The sequence below is a fragment of the Zootoca vivipara genome, chromosome 4, assembly GCF_965207765.1.
Source record: "Zootoca vivipara chromosome 4, rZooViv2.hap1.1, whole genome shotgun sequence".
NCBI lineage: Eukaryota > Metazoa > Chordata > Lepidosauria > Squamata > Lacertidae > Zootoca > Zootoca vivipara.
In genome coordinates, this window is record NC_142587.1 from 50,181,977 (window position 1) to 50,208,186 (window position 26,210).

At 40.3% G+C, this 26,210-nt stretch overlaps 1 protein-coding gene across 8 annotated transcripts; it reads right to left on the reverse strand.

Moving 5' to 3' along the window:
- Positions 1-654: 654 nt before the first annotated feature.
- Positions 655-16,850, reverse strand: ETS2 (ETS proto-oncogene 2, transcription factor). Of its 8 annotated transcripts, none has more exons than XM_035115567.3 (10): positions 16,539-16,850; positions 10,633-10,704; positions 8,582-8,702; positions 7,251-7,370; positions 6,663-6,863; positions 6,011-6,094; positions 5,259-5,501; positions 4,015-4,278; positions 3,248-3,366; positions 655-2,202 (listed from the first exon to the last, which is right to left on the reverse strand). In XM_035115567.3, exons 2-10 carry the CDS (start codon positions 10,702-10,704, stop codon positions 1,987-1,989), a joined length of 1,440 nt encoding a protein of 479 aa, XP_034971458.2. In that variant the 5' UTR covers positions 16,539-16,850; the 3' UTR covers positions 655-1,986. The 8 variants fall into 8 exon arrangements, with proteins under 8 accessions (XP_034971458.2, XP_088524019.1, XP_088524020.1 ...); XM_088667893.1 differs by having other exon boundaries at positions 3,248-3,362; positions 4,011-4,278; XM_088667894.1 differs by having other exon boundaries at positions 3,248-3,362; positions 4,011-4,278; positions 16,420-16,850.
- Positions 16,851-26,210: the final 9,360 nt, after the last annotated feature.

A 26,210-nucleotide genomic window follows, 5' to 3' on the forward strand; every position in this document is an offset into this window, starting at 1 on the left:
GCGGCAGGGGGAGAACCAGCTACTAAGCAGTAGGCCTGTATATCCATGGAATGATGAAAGCATCAATCCAGACATAAAGATGCGACCTCCAGGGCTTCTGATTGGGGTGGGGGTGGGGAAGCATGTTTTCTGTAGCTGTCTGTTGTAAACACTAACAAAATTAGCACCATATTAACTTATCCCTTAAAGTCACCCTTTAAGAGGGAGTGTTGGAAAGTTCTTCTTGTGGGAAGTAGAGATTGAATGCATCTGCAAACAGGATTGTATTTACACACACAGAAAAGATCCCAAATATTTTCCAGCTGTGTTTGCATGTACATTTGTAGCAAATGCCTCCATTTGGGCCTGTTTTACATGACTCACAGCAGAATTTCATAGTATTTTAAAAACCCCATACTAATTAGAAAACCACTCCAGGGTGTGTGTTGTTTTTGGAGTCCAAATCAAGAACTTGAAATGTTCCACCATTGAAGGCAAGCACTTATAGAGTATATGCACTTTTATCAACTATTGTGATTGTGTTCTTCTGGAGCATGTCTTGTTGGCGCATACAGAATTCACGCCATTCAATTTGATAGAGACATGAGATCTAGCTAAGTAATGTATGCATATGGGTGTTAAGAATTCATAAACGTATAAACACAACTGTTAATATTCGTTCAAGAGGTTTTAATAATATTTTAAACGTCAGACTGTACATTTAAATTTACATCAATCTCAAGATAAAAAATACTTTTCTTTTACAATATTTTTCATTTACAAACCATTTTTTCCAGTGAAGTGTTTTTTTGTTTTTTGGCAGTAAAAATAGCTGCTACATATATCTTTCTCCTAGCTGCTGAAAAGGAGTCAGAATTATTTCCAAAAATAAAATTCATATTTTAATCAGGATAGTTCATGAAGGGTGAGGGCAAACGTTGGGTAATGGCCAACTGAAGAAACGAAATAAGGACTATACAAATAAATTGTTTCCAAAAGGACATGCATTGATGAGATATGCCATTAATAAATATATTTGAAAACAATATTAACATTTTCTATTTCAGTTAGAATAAAAGGCAAATTGGGCCTTTTATGCCCCAGACTATATTATTAGTCTCCTGCAAAAAAATGCTCAAAGTGTTTTTCAGCCAGCCATGAATTATACTCCTTGCACAAAAAAGGCACTCAGCATGTCCCTATGTAATTTATCAACTCGTTCAGTAGATTAAATACTTGTTCCAGGATGCTTAAGTGCTGCTGTTCTGAAACTTTTACTTTCCTCCTCTTTCAGATGCTTATAGGAGCTTAAATTACAATATACAATATGTTAAATAGGAGCATTAAATTGCCAGAGAATCATTATGAACGTGCTTATATACACAAACACAAATGACAGGCCTTGAAATGGTACATATTTCCTCCCTCTTTGCAAGGACTCTCTGCTGCTGCTCCACCTGGCTCTGAGACTAGAGTTCATTTGCGGAAGGCACATGTGCTGCCTTTGCAAGAACGCCCAATGCAAATTCAACTCAGTACCCAAACTTAAATAAAGGATGCCTAACCTTCCCTCTCTTAAATCACACGTCATGACATATAACATCTGCAAGGTTGTTATTTTAGGGTTTGTTCAAGCTAGAAATTCTGGTGGCTATCAGCCTTTGGTATGGGTAACACCCTTAATTATATGGTGGTATAAATAACCAGAACTCTAAACCCTGGAGTACTTTCGTATCTTCCAAGTTACAGCTGGGAACTGTGGTTGACCTCACTCGTTGCTGCTCAAAAGGTGGGACACATCAAGATCTGAAGCCATGGTGCCCCCAAATAAGGCAATTTCTTTCCTTTGGCTTCACCTGGTTCACAAAATCACTTCTTTTAAGGTCTTTTACAGTGCTCCACTCCAAACAGCCAGAAGGTAAAACTAATGACTGATGCAAGGAGGTCCCAGTTCACAGTTCATGTGTTGTTGCATTCTTCCATCAATGCTACAGAAAATTGCAATGCTCAGTCTTCTGTGTCTGGCTGCACTCCTAGCATTGCATGAAGCTCCTCTGCTGTATAGCCCAACAGGTTATGTAGGTCACATACAAAACGGTATACGTAGCGCTTCCCTGAAGTCTTGTGTATGATGTTCTTGTCATAGTAATAGCGGAGGCCGCGGCTCAGCTTCTCATAGTTCATTTTGGGCTTGTTTTTCCTTCTGCCCCATCGCCGTGCAACCTTAAGCCACAGGAAAAAAATGTGTAAGAGTTATTAATATTCAAGGCAACTGCTGAATTTTAGGAATGAAGTAATTTAGATTATTCCAAATGCCATGTTCTTTAATCACTAGCACTTCCACAAGGCCAAGTTTACTGGAGCATACTAGGAATAACAAGTTCAAAAGGGAAAGGTGGAATGAAATGTCTAATCCTTCAAAGCTAAATGAATAGCTAAAGACATCTAGGGCATCTAGAGAGTTGCAAAAAAGGAGGTTTTAAATAATGAAATACTTCCAAGTCATGCTTGAATTATGAGTATATCTGAAGTGAAAAGCTTCAACAAATTAACTTTCCTGCAGCATTTTTGTAACAAAGAATTTAAATCATGAAGCAACCACTTGATACCTAATTTTATATATATATAGTTCACCCTCCCACGCGTTGCTGTGAGTTATCCCTGTGGCTGCCCCCACCCTGTGACGATCCATGATGCGTTGCTGTGCCTGACTCAAGGTCATAGCTGTCAAGTTCTCCCTTTTTTAAAGGGAAATTCCCTTATGCTGAATAGGCTTCCTCGCCTTGGTGGTTTCAGTTGCTCGGTTGATGACATCATTATTTGGTGCCGCCCTTCAGAGCTTTTGCTGGGGATGTGCTGTATAATTTGCACGCCACTTTTGTGTTTAATCATTATTTTGGGTGTGAAAGGTGTGGTTTTTTTGAAAAACCTTTTTACCCCAGATCCCTCCATGATGGGCAAGCTATGCGCTGCTCTAATTTGATGCAATTCGGTTCAGCGGTTACAGTGTAAGGGTGTTACCTCCGCGCAAGTAGTGTCTACATTTACATATATATAGATATATGAATGTTCCTATCCTGGTTCAGAGTTATGTCTTAATTTTTTTTTTAAAAAAAAGCTGGCCAACAAACTATACATGGGAAACAAGTTTTATACATCTAGTTAATACTGCTTATATTAAAGTGCAGAGAACAGGCTGTTCTTCCTCATAGCTCCACCTAAGAATAGGCGCCGAACAATTTCTATTCATGACAACTGAACTACTAACCTCATCTGGATCTGTTAATTTAAACTCCCATCCATCTCCAGTCCAGCTAATGAATGACTGACACGATTTGTCAGTTAGAAGCTCTAAAAGGAACTGCCACAATTGTATCGGTCCACTACCTGTTAATAACAAGATAAGATAAAATTATTGTATAGTGTCATACACAGATTAATGTGTTAAAGAGACTAGCACTCAGGATTTTAGTATAATTGTTTAGTATAATTAAAGTCTTCCTGGGTAAAGGTAAATCTGACACCAGAGGTTGAATCAGAAAAAATAAAATATACATCTGTAGTTAATAGGATTTTCTTACAGTAGATCTGGATTCCCAGTCTTAAACAATTCATGGCAACAACTTGAAGGAAGCTTCCTGCCCTCCAAACTGTTGGCTACACTTTGCAGTGAAATTCACCCCAACAATTGAATTTCATCTGAAACATGGATTTCAGAAAAGAACTTGCACTGGGCACAGCAGAATTGTTGAATTCTGCTTTTATTTAGCTTTCATACAAACAGAAAAGGGTAAAAATAAATTAATAAATTAAATTAATAAATTAAAATAAATTAATTAATTAATCTTTATTCTTAATCTTTATTTTGACAATAGTCCGATATTGCTCCAGTTACATTCACAATGGCTACCTCTGTTGTCATTTCACCTAAATAAAAACGCACCCTCATGGGACATTATGCAATCGGTGAAGGGGCAGAAAAGCCCCAGAGGCCAAAAAAAAAAAAAAGGTCAAGGAAAATATTGTAATACTTGCCTGTAAACCCAGCTAGAATTGCTGCTGGTATAACTGGTTTCCCTTGCTCCACAGGGTCGCTCCTTTCTTGAATGTAGTCCTTAAAGGACATTGTGGGTTTGTTGAGACACAAGGACTGGCTGCAGTCATCATCAAAACTCTCATAAGATGGCACACGCTGGACATCCACCAAGGAGGACTGGCTGTTCCAAGACTGCAGCAATGAATCTGAGCCTTCATAACTCTCTGTGCCGCTGTCACCTGAGTCATGCTCTTTAAGTTTACCTGAAAGTGTGGAAAAGTCACAAGTTTGGGTTCACTCAAGTTTTTCTTTGTATTAGTATCGCAGCAGAAATAAATGCAAATGATAGAAACATCTGGGTTTGAATGGTTGAGGCTGAGAATACAGGCTCAAAACTGCACTCTTAGGCTGGATTGAGACATATCAAAGAAGCGTTTCAGTTAAATGCTTTGTAATTTTAAACAGGGAAAACAGGTGGCACAATGTTACACATCGCATGCACAATGCATATCAACTGCATTTTTCTTTGCCAGTTTAGCCGAGTCTTTAGTTCAGTGCAGCAAGCCAATGAGAATGCAGCTTAGTTTCATCTCTTTTCTTTTTAACAGTTATGAGTCTGCCCCCAATCCACCAATTAAGAACTCAAATTACTGAGGTTGCAATCCATCGTAATTCAGATTATGTTTAAGTCCTTCAATTTCGCCCAGCTGTGGTCAGTAAGAATACTACTTTGAATCCAAGGGCTTTACTTAATAGATCAACAGATCGCTTGAAAGTGACCTCAAGGACTGCTTCTCCTCATATGAAACTACCTGGCCCCTGCATTCATCATATGAGGCCCTTTTTGTTTGTTATTATGGTATGCAGTTTTGTTTATATATTGTAAATCGCCCTGTGATCTTTAGGTGAAGGGCAGTACAGAATTAATTAATTAAGGCAGCTTATGAAATTTATAGCATAGTTGCCAACAGCTTAACAAGACATTTTCTTTATTCTTTAACAAATTGTACTGTACTCCGGCACTATGAGTTCTCAGCATCTCAAAATAATGATCTGTGGATGAGTAATAAAGAGGTAAGTTGGGTTGCTAACTCAGAAACAATAAGCTTGGATTTTTTAAATACATAATTGCTAGAGCACATGTTAGGAACTGTGTTATATTCATGTTTATTTCTCGCAATCTTCTATACTTTAAGCATTATAAACAGTAAGGGATAATACGCATAGGGAAGTGCAATCTTACCAGAGTTATCCAACATCAAGTTCAAGTTGTTTCTTGTGAAGTCCTGGTTCATGGAGCAGTAGTTCACATTGACAGTTTCTAACTGTGCTTTAGGAAACATCTGATATTCTTGTTTTAGGTTAATTACATTTGGTCCAACAGATGTCTGACATAAGTCATCCAAAAGGCTGGCTTTTGGATAGCTGAGGGCTTTTGGATAGCTGGGTACCTGAGCACAATACTGTGCTTGTTCTATGTTAATACCTGGAGGAAAAAGCACATTTGTTTTTATAATACTCATTGCAGACTCCCCTAGAACAGTATCAGATGTCAAGTAGAGCAATACATGTATGGCCCTAACACTTGTTAGCACAATGTCAAATGCCAAACATGACAAATAGTCAACTCAATCTCCCTGACATCTATAACCTTCTCACCTCTCCCCAGGCAAATATATTGGGGTTTTTCCTTTAAGTTTCTAGTCCTAACAGATCAGCATTTTGAAGCATATCCATTCCTTTTATCACCAATTCCTGGAAAAAACAAAACACCATACCCCCCCAAATAACCTGACTACCTCCCTCACCCTTCTGAAAGTAAAAGGTATATAAAACAACTTTCTGTAGATTGCTGGATATGCATATGCAATTTCATCCTGGGTGTATACTCTGTACAGCACAGCTATGCAATTGGATATCTACCGACATCAAAAGGAAATTCAGTCTTTCCAGCTTTCCTTAACTGCTGTAATTAGCTTAATTAAAGATACTTACCTAATGTGTTGTTGTTGACCCAGTGCATGGATGAAGTGAGATGGGCGTTTTCCATATACTGATCTTGTGACTTTTCTTCACTGTCTGAAAATAGAAAAAGTATTTGTTTATACATTTTGGACAGGGGAATTTGCTTTCATCTGTTAAAAGACAACATGTAACATTGTCACAAAATAACAGCAATTTTCACTGAAATCTGTTGTGTCTAAACTTGCGCCAGATTACCAAAACCATGTACCAAATCAATAATTTTTAAAGAGACTGGAACCTAACCCTGGGCACAATCTAACCAGAGTTAAAACTTTTTAATTCAAAAGAGACTTAGCTCTCCTGTTTAAATCAGTAGGAATATATATTTTTTAAAATATATAACATGGTTATATTGTGGCTTTGTTTTTTTATAAAAAGAGCAATCAATCACATCAATATACTTCCTTCAAATCAAAGCTAATAGCAATTTCCACAATATTGTAGCCTTCTTTCTTAGAAGTTTGTAGAAAGTGACTGTTTCAGAAACAAAGACAATAGCTTTTGTATAACACTTAACAAAAAGTTTAGCATTTACTTTTGCAAGTTTACCATCCACTGCCCCAAAACAAAACTTGTCATATGTTTCCTAGCTCATGCCACTACTCTGGTTAGACTCATTTACCTTTTATCATTTGATCCAGATGTTCCCAGAGAATATCACCCACATAATCAGGTGCCAATTCCAAGAAGCGCTCCTTTCCCAGTCTGCACAACTCTTGCCCATCCATGGCAAACTTCTCAAAGTTCACATTTACCAAACTAAATTCATTGGTGGCCCAGACAAGCCACTGGCACACCTGATGATGCGACCATAACCATGGATCTGCAAGGAGCAAGACAAACAAATTAACATTAAGGAAACTCTCTGCAGGACACACACTTATGCCTATTGGCTGCTGCCTCTTTTAGTAACACTTCTCCATATACATATTATTTTGAGAAGCATCCAGTAAACTAAACCTACACCAAGCTCAGGCTACAATCCTCAAAAGATCATTTGCAAGAACTTACAGTATATTCCTGTGTATAAGACTACTTTTTAACCCAGGAAAATCTTTTCAAAAGTCGGGAGTCGTCTTATACGCCGGGTCGTTTTATTAATACGGCGAGTATATCCCAAACTCTATATTTTGTTTAGTTCAGAAACTCATTTTGTTTACTGGTATTATACAACTACTGTAGTATTTTGCATTAGAAATAAAGCACTTACTATTTGGAATACCCAGTCTGCGCTGTTCCTTTGTGAAACCACTGAAAGTTGCTTTTAAGGCCTGACTCATCACAGCCTTACTGCATGGGGTTAAGAGAGGCAATTCACAGCTGTTTGATTCTGAAAGGCAGAAGAGTTGCAATGATTTAGAAAAAGGAAAGGGGGGAAATGTTTCTTCTCTCTCAACTGCAGCAATACTTTGTTATTAATATAGATTTTGGGCCCAACTGTAATCTTTACAGAAGTTGCCAGAGATGTAGCATTAGAAGAGACCAGCAACATTACAACACTAGAAAAGAACATAAAGTAACCACATTTAAAATTGTTTGCATAAACATAGTAATTATTCCGAACTTGTTATTTACTCTGCATTCCTTCAGGACAGGATCACCAGCATTGCTATCCATGATTTTAACTTGCTTTTTGCAAGAAAGAGTTTTCCTTTGTTATACGGAATTATAATCATTTCAAAACCACAATACTTCGCTTATCTATGTTCTATTGACTATTTCGTCAGGTGTACAGCACTATTATGGCAAAAACAGTGTTGCTGCAACTGGGGCTCTGACGAACTATCTGAATTCATTTATTGATATGCTACCTGCCAGCGTGACTTTCAGAGTAAAATACTACGGTACTTTCATTACCAGAAGAACTAAATGAACTTTGCATCCTGATCAGTTTCAAGCCTAGGAACAAAGAAAACAGTCCTAGTCCTTCTTTGCTTGCAATGGCTTCTCCATTAATTCCAACAACTATGCACATCTTTGTATTTTGCTACTCAGGCTAATGGAGCCACATGCACAATCTGGACTGAGAATGCTAAATTTATATTACCGGTACGAGGGGTATTTCTGTGCCCAACTCTACCAAGACATTTCCTACATAAGCACTACAGTGGAACCTCTACTTACAGACATAATCCGTTCCAGAGGTCCATCCGCTGGTCTAAATGGTACACTAGAAGAGGCGTCTTGTGAGCGTGCACATTTGGCAGTAGCGTGCTTCTGCACATGCAGAAGCTGCTTCCGCGCATGCACGAATCGCGGCAAACCTGGTGTTTATTTCTGGGTTTGTCGTGGACGCAACTTGAAATGTCCGCAAGACGAGGCGCATGTAAGTCGGGGTTCCACTGTACTCAAATTAATAGGAGCTACACATGAGCAATGACTCTGCTTCAACGCTATCCTGTTATGAATAAGAGGAGATGCCCACAGATTGTGCCTTCTCTAATTCTTCATACAGGTGACTACGGACCACATCCTGTTTAGAGTATCCCATTCTATTAACTGGCATGACAGAGGTGTTGCATTTATAAAACTGGTATTTACCATAAGAAATAGAATCAAGGCCTGTTGGCACTTCCTGGACTGTCTGATCTTCATTTAATGAGGGAAAGTATCCAGTAAACAAAGAATTTGCACCTTCAAAGCTATCAAATGCAGGCTGCCGCTGAAGAAGAAAATACAAGAAGTTCAGCTTGGATATTTTAGTACACACACAAGTTTATAGAGCAAATGTGATATGGTTATGTAATTCATTGTTCCAGGAATCTTAACAGTTCCATTCTATGTTAAGCAGCCATTTCTTAGTCTGTATTATTTCCCTTGATACTGACTAAGTACATACAAAGGATTGACGTTGGATTTCCTGATTTACTAAAAGCTGTAGCAGTAGTTCAAATAGGAAGTTACAAAAGCATCTTCAGATTCATAATGTCATGGAGCATATCCTTGCAACATTTTGAAAGTACAATATGAAATCTGAATTAGCATAGCTTTAGTATTATTTTAAAGGTTTTGCTTTATTTTATGAAGCACTATTCGCATTTGAATGACCGCATAACACTATAAATTCTGTTAAGGGGGGAATAGATATGGTCTAGACTCTAGAAAACAATGGTAGACACACATGAAATCTGAACAGTAATCTGAGGTTTGAGGTTTTATAATTATTTACTTTCCTAAGTAACTTCCTTTTTATGAAGCTATTCACCAGAATAGTTTTATGAAATGCACACTAACTGCATACTGATTTACAGAAACTGCACACTAACCTTTCTTGCATAATTGTGTATAATATTTATAAGCACCTATTTGATAAAACAAAAATCACACACGCACGCACACACACACACGAGAATACAACACTACCATCTTTGTAGCAGCCATTGTAAAGAAAGTCTGAAATAAAAGATTTGATACATTCCACTATTTTTTTCACTCATTAACTCACAAACATAGCCATTCACTGAAATGTTTGCACATCATTAAAATGGTTAGCTTGTTGAATTGTTAAGATAGGCTTCCAAGAACAATATATTTGACTTTCTACTGCTTTTGTCAGGGAAGCAGCATATGTATGAAGTTTGGGTGCCAGTTCTGGGTAACTTCTCTAATACATTGTTATTGATTTCACCCTTTAAATTCAAAAAAGCATATCACAGGGTGGAAAAGCCAGCACAAAGTACACCTATCATATGTGTGCCTCTAGTGTGTGACTCAGATGGTGTTTTAGCCCAACACCAATTTAGTCAATGTGATTCAGTCTAGAACAAAGAAACTGTTCATATAGACATTACTCCAATAAAAAAATTCAGCTTTAAGAAGTTACTTGAGCAAGTTGCTGTACAAATGAAATGATTAATAATAAGCCAGCTGTCTAGCCTTCTAACAACATAAATTCTTTCAATGTTAACTGATAAAAGATCTGAGTCAACTCTTTCAACATAATCTGGAAACTCCTGTGTTTTGTGTAAATAAGTGACCCTTGAACTGAGTCACTGGAAAAAATGCAGCAGAATTAATAGTGAGTAAAAGGCATGCTGTACTGAAAAAAAATGTTTTGAATATGAAACTAAACAGCACAATGAGCACGTTAAAAGCATAGACACATAAAAATCCTGAACGAATGAGGAACAGTTGTACAATGTTGGAATTGTGCCCAGAAGGCCAACGTAAGTCAACCAATATGCCTTCAATATTCTTTGTGACCAGCCTACAAAGCCAAGAAAAGGTTAGCAAGCATTTTCCAGAAGGCTTACATTTATATTCTTTTGTCTTATCTAAGTAAACATACAACCTTACACAGTTTATTGCTAAATTAAGACATAGCTTCATTTTGCTAAATTATTCTGTCTCTGACTCCCTCAAAGGTTTGAATGTCAGGCAGTATTGAAATCAATAGTGGAATTTTTAAAGAGACATTAGTTAAGTTGATGTCACAGCAAGCCAAAACAGAAGACAAAGCACTTCTCATAGAGGACTGTTACTGAAAATGTTAGTTTTAGCTGGAACAGAAGTATATTGTTATAGCATGTACAAATAGTTTCATGCATGCAAAAGTAAAGTGTTACTGAAAATGTTTGTTTTTCACAACTTACCTTGAGCAGTCCTCTATATGCATTGCACACAGGTGCTACCTGATCCATGTTCTTGATTCCAAAGTCACTCATCTAAAATGAGAAAAGTATATATGAGAGCCATTTGTTGACAGGGGGAAAATGCTTTTGGCTCATGCAGGAACATTCTATCTGCTGCAGTTTACAAAGGTCATACACGAATGTCACCAAGCTCCTTCATTCAGATGGGAGAACGTAGGAGAAGCAAATCAAGAGTTATCGTTTAAAAACATTCTAGCTGCGCTAGATTAAGCTTTAATGTCCCAACTCCAAAGCTACACAACTAGCTTTCAAATACCACCCCACCTCACAGAAATATTTTGAAAGAGGGTAATTTGCCAAGCTGTATGTGATATGGCTTGGTGGGTGGAGGGTGTGTCACTGACCTATCCAAAAGTACAACAATCAGTATGTCAGACTTGGCTATTTTAACCTACAAGTTACAACATAATGTTCTACCAACATATAACTTTTTTATTTTAAAGATCATTATGCACAATTGGGTGCAACCATCAAAGTACTCACTATGAAATAAGACTCAGCATCAAACACCAATCGCTACGACAGCATCTTGACACGTACGCTATAAAGGTTACGTTGATGCTACCTAGCATTTAACTTATAATAAGGATTACGAAATAGGGAGGCATTTTGGCTCAGTGGCTGGACTTTGGTATGGCACTGTGAAATACAAGTTTAAATCACCAGTCAGCCATGAACACAATGGGTGGTCTAAGTCAACAGCATCTCAGTCAAACCTATGTCACAAGATTGTTGTGAACACAATACTTCATTTTTGCTCTACTTAATTTCTACTGATTAAATCTCTCTTTATGTGTATGTAGAATGACTCCCTTCAGCTTCTGCCAAAAGTATAGACTGTCTGAATTATAAATTATTAGACTGAAACACTATAAAATGGTATTGCTATCTAAAGATGGTATTATTCATCATCCAGTCACCATGTACAGCTGAGTACTTAAGTTTGCATAGCCTTAAGTGAGCTTTCCTAAAAATCCATAAAAGCGTACACATAGATCAAACAAGAAAAAAGGTTTTAATACTTTTTCAATTCTTTCTAAAATTGTCCCTCCTTTTTTAAATTCACATTATGAGATCATATAAAAAGAATTGTTCGAGAGTAATGACACAGTAATGACATGACCACAGAGCCTAGGGCTTGCCGACCAGAAGGTCGGCGGTTTGAATCCCCGCGACGGGGTGAGCTCCCGTTGCTCGGTCCCAGCTCCTGCCAACCTACCAGTTCAAAAGCACGTCAAAGTGCAAGTATATAAATAGGTACCGTTACAGCGGGAAGGTAAACGGTGTTTCCCTGTGCTGCTCTGGTTCACCAGAAGCGGCTTTGTCATGCTGGCCACATGACCTGGAAGCTGTACGCCGGCTCCCCGGCCAATAACACGAGATGAGCACCGCAACCCCAGAGTCGGTCATGACTGGACCTAATGGTCAGGGGTCCCTTTTGTTGTTGTTTAGTCGTTTAGTCGTGTCCGACTCTTCGTGACCCCATGGACCATAGCACGCCATGGGGTCACGAAGGGGTCCCTTTACCTTTACCTTAATGACATAGCAGTTAAGCAGCACCTCATCCCAATCACATCCATTTGGTATGCTATTAGTGGAATTTACTTCCACATAAGTGTCCTTAGGGTCATCACTCTTCATTAACACAATTACTGCAGAACAGATATATTTTATCAGACCTTGTTCCATATTTTTGTTAGTCATAGAAAAGGTACACTCTGTAGTTCCCCACCAACTCAAACACCAATTCCATACTCACTTGCTCCAATTAACCAATCAGGCCTATACAACCTACACGTCCGAGATGAAATAAAACCAGAGCCAATTCTTATTAGCTTCCATTAATTCTTAGTCAGGGTGAGGAAACATCTCCAGCCATCTCCCTAGCTGGCCTACTTACATTTAGTAGGACTAACTACCCATGTTTCAAGCTCAGCCTTGGGCAGTGGTATTTTCTGTCCCCCCACTTTTGGCTGGGTCTAGAGAAAACATGAGCCTTGCCCATGGGCTGTTCTTCCCCAGCCTAATGAATCAACTACCTAATGAATCAACTTTTCACACCATAAATATATTTCACTAGGGGTTTCCACAGGCACACTGTACACTCCCCACTGTAGACACCAATAATTCGGCGCCTCTATTTCCCCATTCACTATAATGAAGAACCTAAAAATAGCTATGTTTCACATTTTGGCCAAAGTGGATGAGATTTGCAGGTACAGGAGCTCCTCCAGAGTGGATTAAGCTTGCCAAATTGCTGTTAAATAGGTCCAGGGGCTTTTTGTGGGGGGAAGTAAAAGGCATTCATATTCTTCCATAATCTCTTATGAAAGTAGAGCAGGGGTTTCTCTCTTGTTCTTTCTTACCTTAAAACAGTTAAGAAGTGGTTGAGTCATCTGTATTGTTGATTCTAAAGTTTTAAAAACTCTGCAGTTTCACACAGGGCCTAGTTTCTGGTGCCCTTCAATAGATCTTACAGACCTTGCCTGTGTCCTCTTGATAGGCCACAGGCCTCCAATACAGGCTTTAAACCATGATGCTTTTGTAGAACACTCCTGTGGAGTTCTCAGGAGCTCTAGGTTTGCTTGTGTTAGATAACAGAATGAAGGGGTTCTTTTTAACACCTTAACTTTCATTTTTTAAAAAACTTTCTATTGCTGGACAAAGAACAACCCAAAGTCTTCCATACTTTGCAGGCAACATGCTGGACAGCATCACTTATTGCAAAGCCCACAGACCTAGGATAACTAGATATACAATGACATAGCAATTCAGTATTTAAAAACTTAGAAAATAAAGTGACAGTCTGTGTGGGCCCTGTTCTAAATTGGGGGGGGGGCAGGGAGGCAATTGCCTACATCATGTTTTAACAAGACCCCCCCCTTAACTCCAATTCGCTTCTTTATTCAGCTCCCACACATAACTAATGCACACACTACTTGATTATTGTTGGGATAAAGGATTTGAGGAGACCAAGAGCAGACTGCATTATGGTGAGGGGAAATGATAAAGTACTTTATATTTAATAGTGCCAGGAACAGTATAATGTGAGGTTTCTGACTAAAACTCTTAAAACTATTGTTGATGGAACTGTGGATAATACCTGAGTACACTTACTCAACAAAAGAGGGTCAAAAAGCTATAAAAGCAAGCTTATGGGGCGTTGTTCAGTTCGTCACAATTGAACACAAATGTTTTATAGTAATGCTTTGGCACAGTGTTGGTTTAACCCTTATCTTCCAGACTGGTCACTGGTTATCAGTTTCCAGAAATGCATCAGTAAATGTGTATCCACTTGACGTACTTTGCCTAAGGTTATCAGCCAACAGATCAAAATGCTGTTAATTTTAATGTAGGGTTTTTCCCCCTTAAGAATTCCACACCTGGCATGAAAAGTAAGAACATGGCTCAGCTTTTTCTCCCTTATGTCAAGTCTTTAAAATCCCTGACCATAAAAGTGGAAATCTATTTTAATTTAGTGTCACTTTTAGTTGTCTGCTCATATAGAAATCTGTATTGATAGATACAGAATTTTAAAACCTCAGGTTTATATAATGAGCTATTCAAACATGAAATAATTTATGTGGTATGAAATACTTTATATATATTAATTATACTGGGCGAACTCCTGGTCTCTGTGTGTTTTCAAACATACATGGGCTCTCTCTCCTCCTAGTCGAAAATACCTTTTCCCCCTGATAGCTCCAATGACACAGTTCTTTCAAAAAGCAAATTCCAACAAGCAATGCTTTCTTAGCTTCAAGAGAAGCTTTCTTTTCAAACAGCTTTGTTTATGGAGGCAGAGGCTAGTTTCCTGAGGTTCAGCACTGGTTACAACTGCATTTTATATTAAAACTGGATATTATTGACCAAAATCTCCTGAGCTAAATGGATTCCTGTAAATAAGCATATTCTACATAAATGACAGATATAAAGAGCCCTTGTCCAACTAATTAACTGATATTTCTTCCAGTAAAATACAAAAAATAAGTGTTACTGATGTTTAAGGAAGATTTTCCTGCATTCATTCATTTTCTGGAGAAGTTTCAGTTACATACATACTGCCATGAGTGTACAGTAGCATGTTTAAGAAAAGCCGTATGTTAACACATGGTGCTAGATTGTACAAGTGTGCATAGGTATATCTTTTGGGTACATTTTTTTAAAAGGGGAAAGGTGAATAGGTGAAGAGATAAACAGCCTGTTGCTTGTTGTTACTCTCTAGCAAATCATAGTACAGTATACAAAAAAACAAGTCTTGAGGCATATGCGTTTGTGGATAAAACTAGGCCTTACTTTTCCACTTGCCTTATACTGTAAACATATGGTCAAGCTAGCAGGTAACTAAAAACTTACTTATGTGTAGGTGATTTCAAGCAGGATTAAGTATTCATTTTAGGGCTATGAGGAAGTCTGCCAGAAGCAGTTAATGCATTCATGATCAACATTTAATAATCAGAGACCAAAACGTTAAAAATACTAATTATAAAAGACCACTAATGATTTTATCCCCTTGTCCTTTTCAATGCAACATTAAACAGGCTAATTTCTTACGATAAAGTTTGAAAGCCTAATCAACAGTGAACCAGTATTAATGTGAATATGCCACACAAACAACCTATTCACTCTCACAAAAGGTATACAGTACAAGAATGCAGCAAGACATTTAGCTAATGGGGTGGGGGGTGGGGACAGGACCCAAACAGACATACAGTAATTGTTAAGGGCAACAATTTCCTTCTCTGTTCCTGCTCATATCCAAAGAAACATCTATTAAGTGCCATTAGCACATGGATCAATAGCATTACAAGATTCATTTACATCGGAAATGAAGACTTAATGAGATAAAAGCCTTCTGTGTGCAACACTATATCCAAAAAAGGAATAGTGATCAAGCTACAGATACTGTGACACTTGATCTTAACAGCCCAAATATTTATCAGACTTAATATTTAGGAGAGTGAGCAACAAGAACACACTAAAAGTGGTTTTTTTAAAGTTTGTTTTTCAAACTCGTATCATTCATCTTATATGCGCCTCTCCTCTTTCTTCTAATCACATGGAGATCAACTGACTTGCAAAGTTAGATCTGAATAATTCTAGTTCAGGGCCCCCATTCACAAATCCAAACAAAAATAAATTAAACCAACGCATTTTTAGAAGAGCTTCTCCAGTAAAACCGAGGTAAGGCCAAAACAACTGCTTTGCCGGGCCAAGGAGATTTTCGCCTTTGATTCTGAAGCAGTTATTTCCCACCAGCACAAGCATTTTCAAGGCAGAACTGATGGCCGAAATCCCAAGAGCCCAGTTCAGAAAGAACTCCAAAGCAGCTTCCGGGAAAGCGGAAAGACCTGTTACTCGCTAAGCAAAGCAACGCCTGCTCTCTCGCTCCGCCGGGATGTGCCCGGCATCCCTACGACGAGAGCCCGCGCTGCAAGCCACACAAAAGGGCAAACAACCACCGTGTGTGTGTGTGTGTGTGTGTGTGTGTGAGAGAGAGAGAGAGAGAGAGAGAGAGAGAGAGAGAGAGAGAGAGAGAACACACGGAGCAGAAGAAGACCCGTATCCGGCTTGGTCAGATGCTCTTCCACCACAAACGTCGATTTGGCCCACAGAGCACGACAAATCCTTGGCCAGAAAGGCTGGGGGAAAGGGCATGGCGCTCTCCGTCTTCTCTCCTTCCCCCTCCCATTCTCTCTCGCCCACCTGCGCCCCGTCGCCAATTACCTGAGCCCGCCTGCCCGAAGGCGCCTCCCTTCAGCCCAGGGTCCCTCGCTCTCCCTCCCTCCGTCTCCCGCGTTGTGTTTCCCGCGCCGCGCCCGGCGGGGTCGCTCGAGGTCCCTCACCTGGCCGATGAAGATCCGGAATCCGCCCCGTCCAAAAGGCGCTTCCGCTTGTGGACTCCCCCCAAAAAATATCCTTGCGCGGCAGCCGAAGGCGCGCGCACAAAGCACACGGCGACGTTATCCTAACACAGCTCCGGAGGTGGAGGAGACGACCTTCCCGGCAAAGCACCACCAGCCGCGGCCGAGTGAAAGGGGCGAAGAGGCTCTCGAGCAAACTCCCAGGCCGCCGGAGGACGTGTGTCTGTGTGTGAAGGAGCTCGAGGTGGCTTCCCGCCGGCGCTGCTGGTGGCCCTGGAGTGACTGCGTTGCGCTGGCGCGGGTTGGGCACGCCTGGCTTCTTGACGGGGCGAGGGAGGGGCCGAGGGAGGGAGGCGGAGCGCCAGCAGGAAGAGCCGCCCCTCGCCGCCGCCGCCGCCGCTGCTACTGCCCTGCCTGATGCAAGCAGGAGGAGAGCCCGGCTTGCCTCCGTCCCTTCGACGGAGAGGCCGGGAAGCCTCGAGGGGGAAGGGATCATGGAGAAGCTCAGAAGAAACCTACTTCGCAGAACAAGGCGAAGGAAGACCAAAGCCCTTGATCCACCTCTCTCTCTGCGTACGAAACTGAAGCTTTCCGAGCACGTCGAAAGCGCAATGACGAGAGCCTTTTTGGATCATACCAATGGCCTATCACAGGCATCCCCAAACTTCGGCCCTCCATATGTTTTGGACTACAATTCCCATCTTCCCTGACCACTTGTCCTGTTAGCTAGGGATCATGGGAGTTGTAGGCCAAAACATCTGGAGGGCCGCAGTTTGGGGGGTGGGGTGCCTGGCCTATCATCTAGTCCAGCATCCCGTTTTTCGCAATGTCTAACCAGATGCCCCTGGAAGCCCCCAAATAGGAAACGAGCTTGCCCTGAGCTTATTGTTGTCATGCTCAGGAAGAAAACCCATAATTCTTATCTGTAAACTGTCAGGGGGGGGGGGGAAGCAGGGTATAAATAAAAATTATAATAATTCTTATTAATAACAACAATTTTATTATTTATACCCTGTCCACCTGGCTGGGTTTCCCCAGCCACTCTGGGTAGCTTCTGTCTGAATATTAAAACATAATAAAATGTCAAGCGTTAAAAACTTCCTCATACAGGGCTGCTTTCTGATGTCTTCTAAAAATTGTGTAGTTCTTTCTCTCCCTGACATCTGATGGGAGGGCGTTCCACAGGGAGGGCCCTACCTCCAAGAAGGCCCAACTCCAGTATGCAATACTGCTAGTGTGGTTGTGCCATCGATATGTATACAGGCATTCAATATTGACAGTTATAATTTCAAACTTGTTCAAAATGATCCCTAGCATGGGATCCACCTTTTTCATAGGAAGGGCAGAGTACAAGGCCAATGGTAAGTGAACAGACATTTCTGAGAGAGAGTGAGGAAAGGCTACTTTTTGCGTGTTAAGACCTTTAAACCTCCCCCTTAAATAAATTCAGACAAGACTCAAATTTTGGATTGGTTTTTGGCAGCATTTAGGCCACAACTTTATTGATTACAGCAAGTGAGTGGTTGCATAGGCTCTGTTTCGACTAGCTCCCTGCACCCTTTCAGGTAGCACTGACCCAGGGCACCAGCATAGGTCAGCCAAGGGTGAACACCCGGATAGGCAGAAAGCCACGAGCAGGTTATGTCCACCGCCCAGATGCCCCCCTGGACTCTGACACGGACACAACCCCCTCACAGGGTTGACCAAACCTGGATTCCTTTAACGGAATACCCTTCACATAGGGATGACGAGAGCATTTCCCCATCCATATCACCTGAACCAGAGCCTCTCTGCAACCTTACAAGTTGTGACGATTTGCTACGTGGCAGACAAAACCCAAATGGAACCAGCCAAGTGGGGGAAATTCCTGCCCTGCCCCTGTCCCAATGACAGATGACACACTACGGCATAGCAAGGTTAAGCGCAGAAGCCCTAAAAGTAGGGAGAGGTGGGCGGATGTTCCGATGCATGCACCAAAAGAGGAAGCTCAGGGACATGTGCATCGGCATATATAGGTCCCTTGATACGTTTAGCCTGTGTCCCATTGGCCCGATTGAACCCTGCATCAAAGGACCTACCAATTGTTGTTGTGGCTATCCAATCTTACCCACCCACAACATGGGTTGGTTGCCAGGTCTCACCGCAACACGTGCCCTCTTTAAGGGAGGACCCGATTTACCATTCATGAGCTAATACAAACAAAAGACGAGTTAATGTGCATTAAAGGATAGCTCGTTTTGACTTATCTTGAGGGTATGCCACAAAGAGAGGAGTCTAACCCAAACACTGGAGCCAACTCCAGAGGGCTGTGGGTGCTTCTGTACCCACAATAATATATTTGTGGGGCAGGGCCCTTACAAAGTCAATGGGCAAAGTTGCAGGCACCCACAATCTTCGGCATGAGATGTCACCAATGAACCCAAATATGCAATATATTTAGTTACACAAATAAATGTCCACATAGATTCTAGAGACATTGTATTGATCATAACAATTTCTAGGGCCTGTTCGTGTTATTACTGCTTACATGCCACAATGGCTTCCATAGACAATGAAGTAGCCATGATATGTTAGATGGTTCAAAATTGTTCATTTCCACAGTAAGTGATAACTGGTGATTTCTCCAACATTCCTGGCTGGTTCCATGGATTATGTTTATATGTAGTCATAAATTGCATTCCAGGCACCAGAATAGTATTTATATTTAATTGATGTGATCTGAAGTAAATGGGCTGTGAGATCACCCACTTTTTATCTCCATACAGTTGCAAGCTACACTTGCATGTGGGATGTGCTAGTCCAGGAGTATATAGACAAAAGCACATCAGGCCTATTTTATTGTTATTAATTCTTAATGCATGCTGCCCTTGGGCTGTATTGCAGACTACATCCCATAGGTATATTTAATTATGTATATCACTATTATGTTGTTCAATACAAATGCTTAGGACTTTTCAACAGTTTTGGAAACTTGCATTTATTTGCTTTTCAGTCTACTCTTGCACGTGTTAAGTCTTAATGTGCCCGGTGGGGCTTACTCCCAGGTATGTATGCATTGACTATCCCTCCTAGTTCTAAATATTTTGCTTGTTTTCTTGGAAGTAAATCCCACTGTATTATTCAGTGGGGGTTACTCCTAAGTAAGCAAGAATAGGATTGCAGGCTCAGCTTCTTTATCTGAAAGAACAGTATCTCTCGAAGAAGCATTTATGATATGATGATTCTTTGCTCTCTTTAAGGTTGCATTCTCTGGAAACTATCATATGATGAATGGTGGCAGGAATGAATAAATATTTCCTTTAACCCTTTGGTGTTCTTTGTTTTGTTTCATTGATCAGATTATTGCATTGTTTACTGTTATGCTTTAATGGCTGTTGGTTTTTGTTTTTAATTAGTCTTCCTTTAAGTATTGATTTTAGCATTGTCTTTACTCTGTTAGATGTGAATAAACTAGGGCTCAACCATTTTGGGGTGCTATCCTATACATGTCTAATAAGATGTAAGTCTTGAAGATTTCTTTGATGCTTGCTCTGAGGTTAGTAGTAACAGGATTGCTGCCCAAAATAGACATTTTATTAGGGGCTTTTGTACTGTTTAAATTTATATTTTTGCTGCTGTTTGGTATGTTTCTAGAATTTTATTCTGTATTTTAATGTAATGTGAAATTATTTCTGGCTGTCATTTTCCACATTGCCTTGAATGCCTATGGGCAGTGAGATGACTCCTAAACATTATTTGTAATAAATTAATATCCCTTTCCTAAAGTGTGCTTTATTTGGTTTTATGCTCTTCTGAAGGATGCAGAATAAGCTAAAATAAAATGTGTACTTAAGCAGCCATTCATATTGTGATACAGCTAATACGGTAAGAGTATTGCAGCCATCCTGTTGCAATAAAACACCACTAGTTCTTTCTCAAGGGCCAAAGGGTTTATTTCTACTCAACTTCCTCCTTAATATACCAAACAGTCCCCAGGAGGACACCAGCTCTCATTATTCTATTTCAGGCCTTATTTTAATAGGTGTCATGTTAATGCCACACAGCTGCTGGAAACATAAAACATTCCATGGTCATTTTTTAAAAAATTAAGCTTTACCCTTTATGACAGCAGAGGAGGTGATAAACTGAATGTAGGGCATCCCACATGGCCAGTAGTGCAGAAAGTAACTTTAAACATTCCCATGATTTTTCAGTTAAATATTTCAGGACTGCAACATTTGGGGTAGGCCTAATTGGCTATTATTGAAGGATGTGAGGCAGAACTGCGTTGTCCTGATAAACGATGTAAAATAAAACGACCAAAATCAGAATGCCATTAGGCAAATCTATTCAGCAGTTGATAAACTGCGTATGGTTCTGGTTGCCTCATCTCAAAAAGGAGATTGTAGAGCAGGAAAAGGCAACCAAAACGATCAAGGAGCCCTGTTCTATGAGGGATGTTCACAACATTTGGAGCTTTTTAATTCAGAACGAAATGGTGGGGGACATAGCAGAGGAGTATAAGATGGCACGTGGTATGGAGAAAGAAAATAGGAGGGATTACCCGCCCCCCAATCTAGAATTTGGGGCCGTGTTGGAAGATTCAGGGCAGTGCATAGTTAAACATAGCTTAACAAATCACTTATATTTTAAATCAGGCACCCCCAAACTGCGGCCCTCCAGATGTTTTGGCCTACAACTCCCATGATCCCTAGCAAACAGGACCAGTGGTCGGGGAAGATGGGAATTGTAGTCCAAAACATCTGGAGGGCCGAAGTTTGGGGATGCCTGTTTTAAATCAAGTGTAAATCTGCAATCATTGTACTTTAGATGAGATACCTACCCCATTGAAAGCTCATGCTTTAAAAACACCCCAATACTTGGATATTGAATATTATTATTATTATTATTACTATTATTATTATTATTTGAATTTATACACAGCCCTATACTCGGAGGTCTCAGGGCAGTCCCTCCCTTTTACTTTGGGCCCAACTATTGTGACATCAATGTGCAGTTGTAGCTGTGCTTTTTTTGTTGTGTGGAAATATCTTCTTTCAAACTTGGGTTTCAGGGATATTGCAGCTTCTCAGCACATGGATTGCAGTGTCCTGTTGCATGCATAGTAAAGCAACAATCGCCCACCAGCAGATGAAGTTGTATTTGGAAGTAGTGTCTTGGGAGTGGTTGTGTGTGTGATACAACGTCCTATTGGACTTGTGTTTGAGACATGACTGATGATGAGTGAGAGCACACCCACACAAACCCCAAACAGGCTGCCCCCATATTATGAGCCTAACCCCAGTACTAAACCCACAAAGAGAGGAATTGCACATGCTCGACTGAAACAAAAAGACAAAAGTTGGAAGACCCTTTGTTGGTCATACTCCTGGCAGTATTCAATATTTAGATGTTTCATTTAAACTTCAACCGTGAAACTGCAAATGGACTTTTTCAGATTTTCTGTTGAACCTGGTCAGTTTTCACTCTTATGCAAGCCCCACCCTGGCTGTGCTCCCTTTCTTAGGAGCTGCAGTTTGCATTAAAGGGTAAAGGGACCCTTGACCATTTGGTCCAGTCATGACCGACTCTGGGGTTGCGGTGCTCATCTCGCTTTACTGGCCGAGGGAGCCGGCGTACAGCTTCCAGGTCATGTGGCCAGCATGACAAAGCCGCTTCTGGCAAATCAGAGCAGTGCATGGAAACGCCGTTTACCTTCCCCTATTTATCTACTTTCACTTTGATGTGCTTTCGAACTGCTAGGTTGGCAGGAGCAGGCACTGAGCAACAGGAGCTCACTCCATCGCAGGGATTCGAACCGCCGACCTTCCGATCAGCAAGCCCTAGGCTCTGTGGTTTAACCCACAGCGCCACCTGCGTCCCGCAGTTTACATTACCCAGCTTTAAAAACAGGGAGAACCTTTTTCTTTTCTGGAACCTTTTCCACATTCCTTTGAACATAATCTGTCAGGGCCAACATGCTGGTGATGGGAAGAGTTGAAAATGGTAGTGGGTGGAGCAGAAAGTGGGCCCAACCAACACCCCTTTTCTCAACCTCTCTTTGCCTCCACCTTTCCCTCCCCTCTACAGGTTGCCCTTCCCTGTTTTAAACAGCGGGTTAGGAAGGGACAAGAGTGGGTTTCCCCACATCTGCAAGGCTGTTCCCCCTGCGGTAGTATTACTCCATCCCTTTGGCAGGTGGAGGCTTTGGATGGAGCTGGTGCCTGTGGGTTGAATAATACGGGACTGCTTTTGAATAAAAGCTTGCAAGGCCACCTCACAAAGGATAAACAAAGATGGGAGAGACACTTTAAACTGTGGATAACCCCCTTGAGACCTGATATCTGATTTCTGTTCTCAAATGTGTGCAATCAAGAAGATTATGACAACAAACATTAAGGGAGGCACACAAAAGCACTGATTATGATGATAGCACTTCTTAATGCAGCAGAGCCATGATCTAATAAAGCAACATCTGTTAAACTCATAAGGGAAGCCTCTGCAAATTGTCTGTCAGCTGGATAGTGATTTTAATTATAAGACTGATGAGAACAATTATACTGCCCTTTATATTGAGGAAGCAGCTGTCAAAAAGGATAAGATGGCAGAATGGGGGTTCTTTGTTCTTTGTCAATTATCTCTCTCTCTCTCTCTCTCTCTCTCTCTCTCTTGTATGCAATGCCGTGAAAAAAATGTTTAAACGTTTTCCTCCCCCTTCTGAAATAACTGTCTGATAAATGAGAGGCTTGCTTCAGTTCTGGAGCTTTTCACGATGTGTATATTATATATGTGTGTGTACTTTTAAGATGGGCCAATGAAATCTATGTCAAGGTTTCCATTTTCAAACTTAAAGTGCACGAGAGCTGCAATCCTCAGTGCTTCCTCCTTTACAGAAATAAGGACCAAAACAGTGAAAAGCTGGACCTACAAGAAGGCTTCATACATTTAAAGCCGACCCCTTTCACAAAATAATTCTGGGAAGTGTAATAATAATAATAATAATAATAATAATAATAATAATAATATTAATAATAATATATTATTTATACCCCACCCATATGGCTGGGTTTCCCCAGCCACTCTGGGCGGCTTCCAACAGAAGTATTAAAATACAATAATTTATTAAACATTAAAAGCTTCCCTAAACAGGGCTGCCTTCAGATGTCTTCTAAAAGTCTGGTAGTTGTTTTTCTCTTTGACATCTGATGGGAGGGCGTTCCACAGGGTGGGCGCCACTACTGAGAAGGCCCTCTGCCTGGTTCCCTGCAACTTGGCTTCTCGTAGCGAGGGAACCACCAGAAGGCACTCGTGCTGGACCTCAGTATCCAGGCAGAACGATGGAAGTGGAGACGCTCCTTCAGGTATTCTGGACCGAGGCCATTTAGGGTTTTAAAGGTCAGCACCAACACTTTGAATTGTGCTCGGAAACGTACTGGGAGCCAATGTAGGTCTTTCAAGACCGGTGTTATGTGGTCTCGGCGGCTGCTCCCAGTCACCAGTCTAGCTGCCATATTCTGGATTAATTGTCGTTTCCGGGTCACCTTCAAAGGTAGCCCCACATAGAGCATATTGCAGTAGTCCAAGCGAGAGATAACTAGAGCATGCACCACTCTGGCGAGACAGTCTGCCAGAGTAGTGTAGTTTGTTAAGGGTGTTGGGAATCATAGCTCTGTTGGGGTAAACTACAGTTCCCACAATTCTTTTTGGGGGAAATGGGGAGGAAGAATGTGCTTTAAATGTGGTTTAGATGTGTTACAGTTTTTTTGCCATGGCCTGGGCATTACTTACTGTTCTTCAGTCAAAAAAGAGCCTTGTGTGTGTATGTATATTATTTATTTTCACACCGATTTGTTTTTTAATAATTGTAGTATAAGACCAGCTACACGTGAATAGTGCTGTATGTGTCACTGAACAATAGCAACACCATCAATACTGTTGTGAAACCCAATGAGAGCTGTACTATTGTGAAATCTCTGTGGCTGAGATTTTTTATTTTATTTTTAAAGCAAGCTCTTTTTCATGATAGTTTTCACATTATTGCCAAACGCCTAAATCTGTGAATGGCAATGGAGAGGAAGCTATGAAAGTGTTGCTGCATTATAGTTTACTATAAACGGCAGTGGAATGGAATTCCCCACTCATTCTTGGCATGACGTTTGACATGCCTGAGCCTGTAATTTTCTGTAAGCATTTTGGAGTCCCTTATTCTATGGATTCCCTCTGCAGTGTGGTTTATGTGATATGTTATTAAAAAAATTAATTGTTAGATGTCACTAGAAGTGGGCACCACGTACTTCCATGGATATCAGTATCCTTGACTCTGTCTGTTTTGATGTTTGTGTCAAAATGCCCCGGGTACTCCAGGCTTGAATCATGAGCTCATCTTGGGGAATCTGTTTGGATTTTAAGAAATACATGCATAAAGTAAAGAGGGGTTCACAAACTTATTGCTTATCAAGGGAGTGTTGCTTTTGTACAAGCCAATTTTGAAATGAAATTGCATAAGCTGAAAATCTTCCATTTATCTATTTGTGCTGGTTTGTACCACTGTTTCCTATCATTTTTTAACTGTAAACAAAGCAACATTTTACTGTGACATAGGCTACTAAGGGAACATGGATATAAACTACTGGCATCTCAGAGATGTATAGAAGGATACTTTTAACTAAGAAGTGGAACAATATGCTTGCTTGAGATATATTAGCGTTCTTGCTATACTCAATGAGGGGAGGGGAGAAGCTCTTTTCTGCATGTTGACATCTGAAAAATAAAGGTTACAAAAAACTTCTTTCAAGCACAGTATTGCAACATTCACTGAAATATTGATAATGGTTTTCCTACAGAGCTGCACTAAATTTGTACTGAATACTTTATGTATCAAACCTGGCAGGCAAAACTGCCTCCTGATACATTAAATGAGTTGGTGGGGGTTTGTAGTAAACTTAAAACAAAAACAAAAAACTGACAACAATCCTCCATTACAGGGATGAGATAGAAAGGAGCTTGTTCTGAAGGGGAACACCTCTACAAGTTTAGTAGTGGATCTCTGGATTGAAGTGTATATTGTACACGCAGCTCCAGGGAGTAGATGCAGGAGATCCCTCCACTGTCTTCTGAGAGCCATTGATGAGGTTTTTTTTTAACCGGAGGCCACATTTGCACATAGACCACTATTTGTTTGATTGGGACACATGCTGAAATTATTTAGGGAAGTTTGAAAGAAGATCATGATGTACCCTGTGCTCCGTGTTGCATAATACAGATGATAGTAAATAGCAAAGTGGATAATTTTTTAAAAAAATGCTGTGAATTTAGAATGGGTTATGATTTTGCAATTGACCCATATTTGCCTTGCACAGTAGCTGCATGGGAAAAGAAGTGGGAAACTGAATTTTGTTATTACATGACATGCAATCTGCACAGTTTTGCTTCTTGTAAGTCAGTGCTTAGTCATGTTACCACTGCAGCTGTTACTTAAGGTTGCTCGATCAGTGTAGAGTGTATTCCTTTGGTCAAAAGTGCAAAATGCATAGCACATGTGGATTTTTTTAAAAAATATTTTTTATTTAATTCATGAAAGAAGATAGAATACAAAAAAGAAAAAAATATAATTAATGTCCTTTGTATACATTTGGCCAATAATTTACACAAAACAAATATTCATAAATTAACACA